The sequence below is a fragment of the Aquila chrysaetos genome, chromosome 25 (assembly GCF_900496995.4).
Source record: "Aquila chrysaetos chrysaetos chromosome 25, bAquChr1.4, whole genome shotgun sequence".
Classification (NCBI taxonomy): Eukaryota; Metazoa; Chordata; class Aves; order Accipitriformes; family Accipitridae; genus Aquila; species Aquila chrysaetos.
The window spans coordinates 5,766,628-5,780,082 of NC_044028.1; the positions used below are offsets into that span (position 1 = coordinate 5,766,628).

Genomic DNA, 13,455 nt, shown 5'->3' on the forward strand with positions numbered 1-13,455 from the left:
GTCCCTCCACCACTTTGCTGAAAGGTGAAGCAGTGCAGAGGTACCGTGTTGGCCACCTGCATGTCCTGAAACACCCCACGGGGCTTGGCGTCACTGCTCCCAACCACCATTTCCTTCCTGTGACCCTGGCGTCACGCTCACCAGCTGTGAGCGGCACACGTCACCGGAGCACCGGTATTCTTCCAGGACTGGTTGGCAGAGTCAGGCACTGACCCATCCCATATGCCTTGAGCCCAGCTCAGAGCGACCACCAGCAGACAAGGCTGGTGAAGGCAACACCAACAAACCCAGCTCCCAGGGAGATGCGAGCGCTCTGCAAACCTCGGACCTCCAAAACAGCAGCCCTGAGACAACACACAGAGGCAGGTGCATAATTTCTTGGGTTTTTCTTTTACTTTTTTTTTTTTTTATTCCTTCCCTTCCTTTGCCACGACACACACTTCGTATTAAATATCTTAAATATATTAATTTTTAAAAAGTATTAATAAAAAGCTACTGAAGGACACAGCTGGCAGAGTGACCAAGGGCAGCGACCCATTGCAAAACATGGGGACATTGTAAAAAACAGAAAACCCAGAAAACAAATGGTAACAAAAAACCTGGCGTTTTTTGCATATGCACAGCTGGCTGGAATACCCCGGACTCTGGCATTATTGCAAAAATGGAAGGGGAGGCGGTAGAAAAAATATATTCCGTTGTACCAACCTGTATGGGGAAGGGAATTAAGAGGAAAAATGAGGAGGCTTTAAACATTTTTGGTATTTCAGATGTTCCCTCCCACACCCACCGCCCAATCGCTTCTAGTCTTTAAGCAAGTTTTCTGGCTTGGGGTAGCCAAAGAGTACAAAATCTGCTTCATAAAGCTTGTAGAGCTGCTGCCTCCAAGCCAGTGGGATTTTGGCAAACCAGTTATCTTCCCAGCTGCTGGCAGTCCTGTTCCGGTAGCTGGGGGGGAAGCGAAGCAGCCTGTCCACTTTGAGGAGCTGCAATAGATAAGCAGCATCCTCATCCAGCGTCTCCAGCTTTCCGATGAAATCGTAGTCTATCTGGCACGGATGGCACAGACGGTAAACCTGCCTCCAGTGCTCATTGAAGGGGGCCATCTTCTCTGTCCTGGGATCCAGTAAGTACTGGATGAAGTCAGAAAAGGTGACTTTGAGGCCTGCCCCAAAGGCCTCACTAACAGAGGTGGGAAGGTTGGTATGGTTGGAGTACAGTTTTAGCATGGGGATGGCAAATCGCCGGTAGAACTCCTCATTCTCCAGCTCAAATTTGCTGCGAAAGGCAGAGATGAGGCGGACAAAAGGGTCTCGTACAAAGAGGAACTTGGTGTACTTCTTCAGCTTGATCTTCATGAGGTGCCGGGAGAACTTCCCATAACGGCGCCAGAATTTGTTGAACGTCAAGTGGGTGCTGGTGTTGTGGACATGTTCCCGGGGGATATCCAGAGGGTTCCGGTATGGGACCCCCTGGTCCAGCAGGCTCTCACTTAGCACGATCATCACCCGTTTCCAGTTGGTGCAGGCCACCTTGGGGACATAACAGTAGATGATGCCATGGCGGTCATCCACGATCAGGTGGTTGAGCTCGTAGTTTGGGATGTCATCAAAGGAGCGCTCCTTGGTAGGGAAGGTGAAGCTGGAATTGGCACAAAACTCCCGCAATGTTCTCTGTCTCTCTATCTGCAGTTTCTCTTGGTCCAAACTGTTTCTGTCATTGTGCGTAGACCAGTCATAGCCCCGCACGTTCTCCTCCAGATTGCTCACCGCAGGCTTGCTGGAGCCCTGGACGAGTAGCTGCTCTGTCTTTCGGGGGCTAGAGCTATTCTGTTTCAGGTTTGAACTAAGCAGCTTTGCCAAAAATTCATCCACGTCTGGCAAGGCTTCCCAGTCTTCACCTGCCGTGATACCAGGGATGGCTCCGGGGGAATGAGGCCTGGAGAAGGACGTATGTAGGTAGAAGTGAGCCGTTCCCACGTTGTCCCAGTACACAATGATCAGGAGGATCATGAAGATGGAGACCAGCACCACAGAGAGACGGAGGAGCCGTGCTTTGGTCATCCTGACACCTACTGCGATAGCTGGCTTTCACCTGGATTCACCTCCGGCTTGCAGAGTGAGGCTTGGGATCCAGCATGGTGCTGCAGACCAGGAGCCTGGAAATATACCAGAAAAAAAAGTTAGTTGAGCCCTTAATAACTCTGGTTTGGAGAGAATGACCTTGCACAATCAAGACTCGCCGCGGGGCTGACCATCCGTTTCCGCATGCGGAGAGCTGGGTGAGTCTGAGGTACCCATAGAGACTCCGCAGAGAAGAGCTGACTGGCCAAAAGGAGGCATAAAGTTTTGCAATTTTACCAGTTTCCATAGCAAGCATGGGGTTTTTTTTATCAACCTCAAGCTTCTAGAGTCATGTGATTTCAAGGGAAGCTCCATTTTCATTTAAAAAATAAACACAAAGATTTCAGGCCTAGAGTTTATGGAGGGAAGTTTTAGAGTATTAAAAAAAAATGCAACTACATACAGAAAGTATGTAGAGCCAACTACCTTTCACAGACCTCCTTGATTTTTAAACATATCTAACGCAACAGGAAGAGAGGGCTCAATCCATGATTTTAGCTTGTGGTATCACACTGTGGTCTCATCTCCCCATGAAGATGCTCTGTACCACTGTGCTGAAAACAAAGACCTTATCGGAGTTATAAATACATAGCTGAAGATGCCGTTGCCTCAGTGGCTAAAGCGAGCCCCTGTTGAGAGAACATCACTGATCCGAATGCACCATCTTATCTAATCTGTGTGAAGTCACCTCCACAACCCTTCTTGGTAGCTACTTCATTTTGTCAAGAACAGAGATTAGACAAACAGTTTTCCTACAACACCCCCCAAGTGGACGTAGCCCTGATAAGAGCCACACATCAAGAAAAATCTAAACAAATGACTACTTTTAACTCAACGAGTTCTGAGATTAAGGATGCTCTGGTAAATCTTTGTCCATGTCTGGACTCTATTGAGTCAGGATGTCTTTTCCTGGTTTAACGTAATTTATATTTCTATCACACTCATCCCTAACAACTCTTGATCACCAAAGACAGGCGAGAAATCACTGTTAAAAGGGCAGCTCAGAAGATCTTTTCTGGAGGGTGCACCAGGTTTGGTTTTTTTACCTCAACCAGTCCCATCTTTTCACTGCTACCTCCTTCCCTGCTGACTCCGAGCCCCCTTCCACCAGCAAGCTCCTCAAGAGTGATCTGTCTCCCCACCCTGCCGCATCTTTTCTGCTCCAAAGTTCCACGCAGAGGCCGGCTGGCAAACCAGCCTTGCTCTCTCCCGAAGAGATCAAGGAGCCAGTGCCTACAGCCAGGGAATAACATAGTAAAGTGAGGAGCAGCTCTCTCCCGAAGAGATCAAGGAGCCAGTGCCTACAGCCAGGGAAGAACATAGTAAAGTGAGGAGCAGCTATCTGACATTTTGAGAATGAAACCTAGGTTTGCTGTTTTACAGTCTCTCTCTGCAAGGTTTAACATCAAAAGACAAGCAAAAAGTAGTCACTCCAACCTCCTCCTCCCTCCAAACGCAGTCCAGCCCCTGATTATAAAGACAGAACATCAGCTACAGATAGAAAACAAGAGCGGCCCTTTCTGCAGACATCCCCATTCTTTATCCCTGTTTTTAAACACAACCATATAATCGAGAAATCTCTAAATGATATCATTTATTGTGATACCGCTGACCATCGCTCTCATTACAGTCTCAAGCAGTGCCTGGGTCTTCCCTGGACGCTTTGTGACTTCAGAACAAACCCTGCAAACACCAGCTCTGAAAACAAAACCACTTCAGGGCAAGGTGCCCTGAAAAGCTTTTCAAAACGAAGAGTGGGTCTCTCTTCCTCTGGAAACACAGAAGTTGCTCCCCAACCAGTTCACACGCCACCCTTAAACGGCACCAACCCCACCCTGTACAGGGATGCAAAGAACCTGAGAGACCAGATATGCAAAAGTGCTGAGCTCTGTCATGCCCTGGGAGGGGGGGGGCGGAAAATGCTCAGAGCCTTTTAAGCTCACAGCAGCCTTGCATTGAATGACTTGTCTAAAGAGCCATCAAGCATGGCTGTGCTTGTGCCTCAGGGATGCCAGATTTTAACAATCAAAGTCCTGGTTTCAAACACTAGACTAAAAGCATTAGACGAGAATTTAGTAACAAACAGGAAGAATACCAGATATAGTTACATATCAAAGTATTAGCTCAGCTTAATGTCCCAAAAGACGTAAAATGCAGAACTGAAGGTTTAGGGTTTTTTCCACCCTGGTGTATTTATTTACACTTCGGAAGCAGGAACAGCCAGAAATTCAGTGTAGCTGTAGCCTAGCACATGGCTTTGCACTGCAACACCAAACACTGTGTTTCCTGGAGCCAGGCTCTTATTCTACGTGTGAAGAGAAGCTGGAGGAACTGCAGACATAACACTTTGCACTCTGCGGAGCAAGAAGCAGGTATTACTCAGCAGTAATTCTCTACGTTTAGCTAGTCAAGATTGAGGATGGAGCAGATCTAAGAAGAAACACCCAGAGAGAGGAGCATGGAGTTAAAGAAGGGGCAAATTACATATGTGCGTCAGCACTTCAGGCCAAGCATCTCAGTCCAACAGCAGAAGATAATGGAGTGACGCTGCCAAGCCTACTGCTTGGCACACGTCTGGGTTTGCGTTTTGCCTGAATCTGTTCTTGCTTTCGAGCCGGTTAGCTGTTCACGGCAGTGACTGCTTCCTATTCTGGATGAATAGGGTGCCCACTGCGCACATAATCCCTAGCACACTGGGTTTCCAACGCTGCTTGAGACCTTTAGGCTGGCTGGAATGCAGCGAGCCTGGAAAGCTGCACGGAGCATCCCTTTCTGCCATGCCTATACCCAGCAGCTTCCACAGCTTCAGGCAGTGCAGCAGCCTGCTAGCATTTCTGCAAAGCTGTCCCACCCTGGCACGGACAGATCACCCTCTCAGCAGCAGCGACAGAAGCAAACGAGACGCTGTGTGTGGCACACGCATTCCTCGGGCAAACGGAAGGAGGGCTCTTTGTCAAAGCCACCACCATAATGTAGCTTTACCAAGCACACCCCAAGGGCTCGAGCCTGCTTTCCAGGACACAGCACGCAGGCCTGCCAGAGCATTTGGCTTTTCCAAGACACACAGCAGCGAGCAGCACAGAATCGAAATGACTCCACTTCTGTTAACTCTATCAGTGCTAGAGAGGAACCCTGGAAAAGAGCAATAACACAGCTTACTTCCCCCTCATGAGAAAACCACTGCAGAAAACAGTTACTCTATTGACTACGATACATCCTCTTCCTGAGCACTTCATAAAAGACGCCAGACTGAAAGGACAAATTACAGGTCTCTGTGCACATCAGAGGGAACGCGCCTCCATCCTCCTCTTGCCAGAATCAAAAGGAAAAGCCTCCAAGAGGAGCCAAGAATTTACATTCAAGTTTAACCCAAAGTCACCAGCCAACAAGAACGTGCACCAGGATCCACACAAAGCTGCTTCTGTGACATGACGCTGGCAAACCGGGAAACGGACCAAGTGCTATAATCATCCTACAGAGTCCCCTGAGCAGCCATCCCGTGATCATCTCCAACCTGAACCTGGCCTGAGCGCAAACCAAGGACTCTTCTCCCCGTCCCAGGCCCGAGGAAGACACTAAGGTCCAAGGTCACTGGACCCATCCTCTCCTATCAGAAGCTGCCATGTCAAATAACCACCTCTCAAACGCTCATTTAAAACCAGAAAGGGGGGATGTGTCCCCAGCGCTCTTATTGCAAAACCTATTGCAGATGCAACTCCTCAGGGATTTGGAAACCTTATTTGCACTTCACAGCCTGATTGTAACTGTTTGTTCTCAGGGCAAACAGCAGCTCAAGTAATTCCTGTCTCTTCCTCTCCTCTTGGCTTTGTACGACGACTACATTCTCTCACAGCCTGTCTTTGCAAAAGAAAGTTACCCCAGCTCACTTACAGGAGCAGTAAGGCCTACAGAAAATAAAGGAGCTTTCACGTGGGTATGTACCCGAGACAGGGGACAATAACCCCTCTCTGTGAACAGCAATGGTTTAGAAGGGACCGTGCCTCCAAGGACCTGGGTGCAGATTCCACCCTTTCTTGCTTTGTGTTTCCCCAGGCTTGTCCCTCTCCCATTGCTCCTAACTCCCCACGGGAAAGCGCAAGGCACAGGTCAGGCACTAAGCACCAGCTCACCTCCTCCAGTGCCCACTCGTTCTAACATGAGAAGATACGGGATTTCAGGTAGCTCGCTTGAGCTCTGCCTGCTTCTGAAGATGGGAAGAGGTGGAATGAGAACTTTTAAAAACATACAAAACCCCCAAATTCAAATGGATACTTTCCCTTGGGGCACCTGCATTCACCAGTACTCACTCACCCATGCAGCCTTCTTTACCCACCTATCATGGTATGCACCTGCTACCAGTTACGCTTAGGGAATAGGCAGGCTCTAGAGAAGCAGCACCAGTTTAACCTCCTGCAGGTGCAGGAGAAGGAGCGCCCATCAGCCAAAGCAGACGGACGCTGTACCAATAACCAGAAACTAATTTCACACACTTGGCCATCACTCAATAAACCGCTTCTCCCCAGCTTTCCAAAAATCTAGCACCTTTTGCAGAGCAGGGAAGTTTTAACCCATGTAATGACATCAGCGGTTACATTAGTATAAATGCACAGTGTAAGCAAAAAATAGGGCTTGCATTGCACATTTTACCGCAACTGCGCATATATATGCTAGAGGCCAGCAAAAGAACGTCCTAATCTATGTAGCTATCCCAGCGCCTTCCCTCCCGTCGCTGCCACAAAGCCTGGTTTGTACAGGCTTGGCAGTGCCAGTCGCCTCTTTTTTAATATCTATACTTGGAAGTTGTCTCGATAACCATATTTCTAAGATTTCCAGAAGGAAATCCCAAATCGCAGCACGTCCTGTTCATTCATTACCTTTGTTGCAAACTTCAAGCACACCCATCATTCCTGGCCTTACAAACGCAGGAAGAGCCCCAGCGAGCCTCGGTGCCGACAGCCCGGGCCGACAAAACCCCACAACGTTTGTCGTACGTCAGCGCAGGGGCCAGAAATCAGACCCTGCCGCTCGCACCGCCTGCGTTTGCCTTACAAACACCTGATTTAAGCACAGTTTTCTGCTGTACGTAGTTCAGCTCCGCACTGAAGTTTCGCGCGTGAAGTTCAAGCGGGATTAATCACGTTAAAAGCCACGCTCTACCGTCAACAGCAGCGCTCCGCCGTCGGAGGAAGATGTTTCCTGGGTTTGCTTTCGTAGCCGCTCGGACCGCAGACGCTCCCGAGTCCAGAAGCAACGCAGACCGCAGAACACCGCAGGAACACGGCGCAAGCGGGCTGTCCTCAAGCCTCAGGCCCAGCACCGGCGGCAGAGCGGGGAAAAAGCCAGCGTTTCCCGGTTCGGAGCAGAGGAGCCGCCCGCCGCCCCACAGACCCAACGGCCTCCTCCCCGCCACCGCCGAGGCGTGAGGGTGGGCAGCGCCGCCCAGCCCACCCCAGCCCACCCCACGACGCCCCGGGATCCCGACGGAGCCGTCCCCGGCCAGCCCTGCGCCCTTACCTGGCACGCTGCTGCGGCCGCCGGGGAGAACGCAGAAGGGATGCCGTGCCCCGGCTGCGGCTGATTAACCGGGAGCTTCCCCGGTCCCAGCCCCGCCGCCGGGCGGCACACCCCTCCCTCCCCGCCGGGACCGCCTCACCCGCGCCGCCGCCGCCGCCTCCCAAGCCGTCCCCTCAGGCGCCGAGCCCCGGGCCCTGCCCCGCCCGCAGGCAGAGGCCGTCCCCACCCCGCCGTGGGAGGCTCCGCGCTCACCTCCCGCCCGGGCAGCGGAGCCTTCCTCCTCCTCCTCCTCCTCCTCCTGCCGCTGCCCCGTCCCCGTCCCGCCGCTACCCGGGGGCCGCCGCCTCTCGCGAGACGCCGGGCACGGGGGTCCCCGCGGGGCCGCGGCGCAGGCGCCGCTCCGCCCGCCGGCGGGAGGCCCCGGCCCGCCCTGCCCCGCGCCTTCTCCCGCGGCCTGGCGGCGGCGGCTCCCCGCCGCGGGGAACGCGGGCCCTGAAGGCGGCGGGGGCTCGGGGCGGCGTCGGCCTGACCGGAGAGCCCGCGGGGTCGGGCGGGGGGGAGCGGAGGGGCTGCCCCGGCACCGGCTCCCCGGTTCATCCCCACAGCCGGAGCGCTGTAGAAGACCCGGGGTAGCAAGGGCCGAAGAGACGCCCTCTTCGGCGCTCTCTGAAATGGGGCTGCGTTGCCAACCCCCCCCCCCCCCCCACCTTTCGAGCGGTCGCGCAAGGGAAGTTTAACCCAAACCTCATTTTTAAATTCGTTACGGGTTGCGTGGAGGACTCGGGCCCCGCCGTAAACCTGTGCGGGGATTTAATTTCCCTGCAGGCGGGGGGCTCCGGGGCTGCAGAGATAAGACCCCCCCCCCGCAGCCCCTGCCCTGCCGCAGGGACAGGACGAGGAGGAGGAAGAGGCAGCGATGGACGCGGTGGCAACAGTCCTTGTCCCGAGGTGGATGCAGCAGCCCGAGACCCGACATCGCTGCTTGCTGGAGCTCGCAGTTAGATGTAGCCAGTTTCAAGCTGTTTTGTGGAAGAAAACCCCCAGCCTCTTGGGTTCTAGTATTAGGAGCAAAGCGTAGATCACTGGGTACAGCAAGGCTAGAAAAGGCAGCTTGAAAAGCCCAGAAGAGCTTAAGGTCCCTTTGCTACTCTTGTGGTTGGGAAGAATCAAATCAAAAAGCCCTTAGCCCAGCACTCAAAATGAGCACGGCCCCAGGAGATGAGCTGCAGCCTCACCTCCAGCAATGACCAAAGCTACAAATGATAATTCACAGATTCCACCTCCGAGATCTCCATCCCCAACTTTACATTAACAGGCTTAAAACACAGGTTTTACAAACAGGGAAATTAGCACATCACACAGCTCCGTACTCTTCACAACAGTCATGGCAAATTACCAAACTCTTTGTTACACAACCTCCCTTCAGAGCGACAGCCTCAAACCAATGCCTTCGGCTCAAATGTCCCGCTCTTGGTATGAAATAATAGCCCCAAATGCTACAACTTTTCATGGGGATTCAGCCCAAGGGTATTTGGTGCAGATGTATATGCTTGGAAAACTCCGCTTTCCCTCACTTTTGGTCCTTCAGTGTTTGCAGGTCACGTGAGGTCTTGTAAATACAGGCTTGGCTCAAGACCTGCTGGCACAGGTTTGTTCTACACACAGTCTGTGCTTATTTTGTCTGTGTGTCCTTTTTTTTATATCTTTGTTTATCTGAAAGAGTCAGCCCTGGGGAACAAGTGTTCCTGACCTGTTTCGCCATCGCACCTCTTCCTGCATCTTTCTGTTTCATAAGGAAAATCGGCTGCTTCCTATACCAGCTTATGCACTTGCATTGCATCCCTACTTCAGGGGTTTAAGGCATTTTATAAATACAAGTAATCTAAGCTTCCTCATCCCTGGAGTGAGCTACCCCTCATCTTCCTGACAGATAGCGAAGCAAGAGGCATAAAGGAATAGGGAGTGTGTGCAGTGTCACGCAGCAAGTCAGAAAGAGCATGTAGGAGAATTCTTTACAAGTGCTGCAGCTGCAGAAAAGATGCTTCATCCATCTGAAAAATGCACAAACCTGCCGGAGATTGTCATCTCAGATACTTCGGCAGACCTAGGAGGGAAGCCACTCCTGTTTGGGGCATGGAGTCACTATTTATTCAGTGCAAGGACCAGCGCCGCTTTATTTGCAGCATATTCAAAAAGCAGGGAAAATACTTTTAAAAGCCCCTTACGGAAAAGGCTGCTGGTTGGAAATGTTTGTTCCAAAAAGAAAAACACAGTCCCGTGGTTTACCTCCAGGCTAGCTTTTATCAGGGTCTTCACCTATCACCATGCTGCTGTAGATGGAAAAGAGCTTAGAGCAATCTCTGGCTGCTCTCACAGCCAAACATCTGCTCACCCAAACAGCATTCCAGGCGTGTGTTACACCTCCCAGCTTCACAGCAACACACAGGGACAGCAGGGAAGAATGGGGAAACTATTTCTCAGGCATTTACATTTGGTTTTAATAGTCAGGGAGCCTTTTGGATGCATGGGTGGCATCCACACTTTTGCCCCAGGAAAAAAGGCGGCTTGGGCTCCATGCTGACATCTTCTGGGAGGAGAACACTGCTGGGAAAATGAGGTTTTCCTCTTCTCTTGGACTCTGTTAACACCCTACTTGTCTTAAACTGAAGCTAACAGCTAGACCGCACAGTACAGAGGAAAGACTTGCGGTAGGGATATGGGAAAAAGTAATCTACAATGTATAAGGTCCTTCTCCCCCCTGCTAGCCTTCCCTCTGCTTTTCAGCATCACAACAGAGAAGCTAAAATACATTTTAAGGCACGCTCCCCCTGAATCTGCTTCCCAGACTTCCAGCAGCCTTGAAATTGCAATCCCTTGGGGCCACAGAGAGTCCTGCTCCCCCAGTGACTTCTATTTAGTCCTCGGCTGGTTCCCCAGGCGGGCGACTGACTCCTGCTTTTGCCGACTGCTGGCACCATCTGCAGGCCCTGCAAGTGAGGGAAGATGAAGTACCTGGTCAAGTTTCTCAGGCTTCCATTTGAGTCTCATTGCCAGTCAAAATGGGGAAGAGACAGATTGACACAGGCTATGGAGAGGGAAGTTTGGCAAAGGCCCTAGGATCTGCACATCGTTGCCTTAAGAAAATCCCAAGGTGACACTTTCCGTGAAAGCAGTATGTTGTCGCACGGCTAACTCAGATTAAACTTTGTACTTCACATATGGGTTAGGCTAGGGTTATGAACACCTCCGAAAATGTTATTTTCTCTTCCTAAGAGGTTATTTTTGGCTAAGAGGGAGATGGAGTGTAACTCATTCTGGAACATTGCCCATGTCATCTGTTGCCAAAAAAAAAAAAAAGATAGTCTTAAAAGTTGACTGTAAAACCCTTACCCATGTGACAGCTTTCCCAACTGGACCATTCGTGTTGCATTTACAGCTCTTTATGTTCAGATTGCAACAGAGCAAGTGCTGAAGAATACAGTAGTGCCTCCTGGGCCAGCCAACCTGATATTTTATGTACTCACCCTTGACTTGCTTCTGTAGGACCCGTCCTTTGACACGATCAGTGTTGCTCTGCTGGATGGTGCTTGCAGGAGCATTGTCTTTTGGCAGCACCTCTAGTGGAGTCCCCTCTGTCAAAGGCAGGGAGAGCTTCATTAAAAACAGTGGGAGCAGAGCACAGTTTAAAAACATTTTGCAATGCATGAGTTGCTAATAGCTAGCCAAAATAAATTATAGCATTGTAAATCAAAAGTTAACCATTTTTTTAGTAACAAAAAAAGGTAAGAAAAACTAATTAGCATCAGTAAGCATCTCTTGCCAGAATGGGGAAGGATTCTGGCTACATTTCAATAGGATTTGGGTTTCTAGTTCCCCTAACCTCATCCTCACTTTGTGTGTCTGCACAAAGAAAAACAACTGAAGCTGACAGATGGTCAGTGCAGCCTGTCATGTCTTGGTCTCCTTGCTGAGGCTTGGTTTGGATGTGAAACTGTCTGAATGACGAGACTGAGATCAGCAACCTGTTGCATGTGAACCCAGCTGAACACTAATTCCTCCCCCTAGATTACAGAGGCATAGTTGAGGCAGTGGTCTGCAAAGATATGCTTTCTTACCCATCAAAAGCTACTTAGACCACATGAAAAAAATGAAGATCAGATTACTAATAGTTCTGATCATTAGCCTTTACTCTGGCTTATTTCTCACATGATAATCCATCTTTTCCAACAGAGCTGATGCAGGATGTCACCAGCGGCTCTTTGGCCCCTACCTGAATGGTGGCTGATAGGAACCTTGAACTTTGCGGCAATGGATATGCTACTTGCAGCTTTTGACTGATGGAAGAGTCTAGCTCGGCACAGGTGGTTCTCACAAGCTTTGTCTGTATTGGGGCTTGAAGGAGTCCGATGCTTAGCTTTTGAGGTCTGAAAGACACCAAGTTGAGTTAAACTCAGTGGTGATGTCTCTCACTTCTGTTGCCACGTTGTACCAAAAAGATTCCTTTCACACCTGACTTTGGCTTAGCTTGCTGTTTAGGCAGGAGGACAAGGACATTATAGAAGAATAAAGATATTTAACTTATTTCGTCATGCAGCTTGTGTCACAACCCAACAAGCACGCTACCCTGGTTAGTGTGGGAGGTCACGGGAAGCTCGAAATCCCTCGGAGAAATGACGCCAAACAACCAATCAAATTGTTTATTGAGCACAAACATAAACAAAACTGAAACAATCGTGTGATAACTCAAGAAATTGCTGTCTGCCAAGCGAGTCACAAAATCGAAGGGAAAGGGGAGGGGAGAATTTTACCTAATTTTACCAAAATGATTCAACATGAAACTTGAACTCTATGGATGAACTATTCAGATGACTAACAACATCAAACTATATACACAAAGTGAGGTAAATGAGGCGAGAAAGAGAAAGAGCAAGATAAGGTGCTGGCCGCAAAGAGAAAAGGAAGAGCAAGGTAGAAAAGAGAGAGACAGAGACAGAAGGTATCACCACCCTAGGATCCAGCGATGTCCTGTTGGTCCTGTTGATTGCTGGTGTCCTGGTGATGGGGGCATCTCCCACCCTTGTTGGTGTCTTTATGGTGAGGGTCTCCACGCTTCTTGGCTGGATGGTGGGGGTCTCCCTTGTCGTGGTTTAACCCCAGCCAGCAACTAAGCACCACGCAGCCGCTCACTCACCCCCCCCCCCCCGCCCCTAGTGGGATGGGGGAGAAAATTGGGGAAAGAAGTAAAACTTGTGGGTTGAGATAAGAACGGTTTAATAGAACAGAAAAGAAGAAACTAATAATGATAACGATAACACTAATAAAATGACAACAGCAATAATAAAAGGGTTGGAATGTACAAATGATGTGCAGTGCAATTGCTTACCCCCTGCCGATCGACACCCAGCTAGTCCCCGAGCGGCGATACCCTGCCCCGACTGCCCCCAGTTTATATACTAGATGGGACATCACATGGTATGGAATACCCCGTTGGCCAGTTGGGGTCAGCTGCCCTGGCTGTGTCCTGTGCCAACTTCTTGTGCCCCTCCAGCTTTCTCGCTGGCTGGGGATGAGAAGCTGAAAAAATCCTTGACTTTAGACTAAACACTACTTAGCAACAACTGAAAACATCAGTGTTATCAACATTCTTCGCATACTGAACTCAAAACATAGCACCGTACCAGCTACTAGGAAGACAATTAACTCTGTCCCAGCTGAAACCAGGACACCCTGCATGTCGGCCTGGTGGTGGAGGTCTCCAGTCCAACGCGCATGTCTCCGCGACTACCCACCGAACCTTTGTTGCGCCCGTGCCGTCGAGATT

At 50.4% G+C, this 13,455-nt stretch overlaps 1 protein-coding gene and 1 long non-coding RNA gene across 6 annotated transcripts; both read right to left on the bottom strand.

Annotated features, from left to right (window-relative positions):
* Positions 1 to 446: 446 nt before the first annotated feature.
* Positions 447 to 7,988, bottom strand: CHST12 (carbohydrate sulfotransferase 12). 5 transcript variants are annotated; one of them, XM_030002251.1, is made up of 2 exons: positions 7,887 to 7,988; positions 447 to 2,155 (listed from the first exon to the last, which is right to left on the bottom strand). In XM_030002251.1, the coding sequence occupies exon 2, from the start codon at positions 2,058 to 2,060 to the stop codon at positions 801 to 803; it is 1,260 nt and encodes a 419-aa protein (XP_029858111.1). In that variant the 5' UTR covers positions 2,061 to 2,155; positions 7,887 to 7,988; the 3' UTR covers positions 447 to 800. The 5 variants fall into 5 exon arrangements, with proteins under 5 accessions (XP_029858111.1, XP_029858112.1, XP_029858113.1 ...); XM_030002252.2 differs by lacking the exon at positions 7,887 to 7,988 and adding an exon at positions 7,635 to 7,760; XM_030002253.2 differs by lacking the exon at positions 7,887 to 7,988 and adding an exon at positions 7,646 to 7,744 and having other exon boundaries at positions 447 to 2,159.
* Positions 7,989 to 9,964: 1,976 nt separating this feature from the next.
* On the bottom strand, positions 9,965 to 12,826 carry LOC115335907. The gene is made up of 3 exons (XR_003921577.2): positions 11,905 to 12,826; positions 11,159 to 11,266; positions 9,965 to 10,621 (listed from the first exon to the last, which is right to left on the bottom strand). It is a non-coding gene; the product is annotated as an uncharacterized LOC115335907 (long non-coding RNA).
* Positions 12,827 to 13,455: the final 629 nt, after the last annotated feature.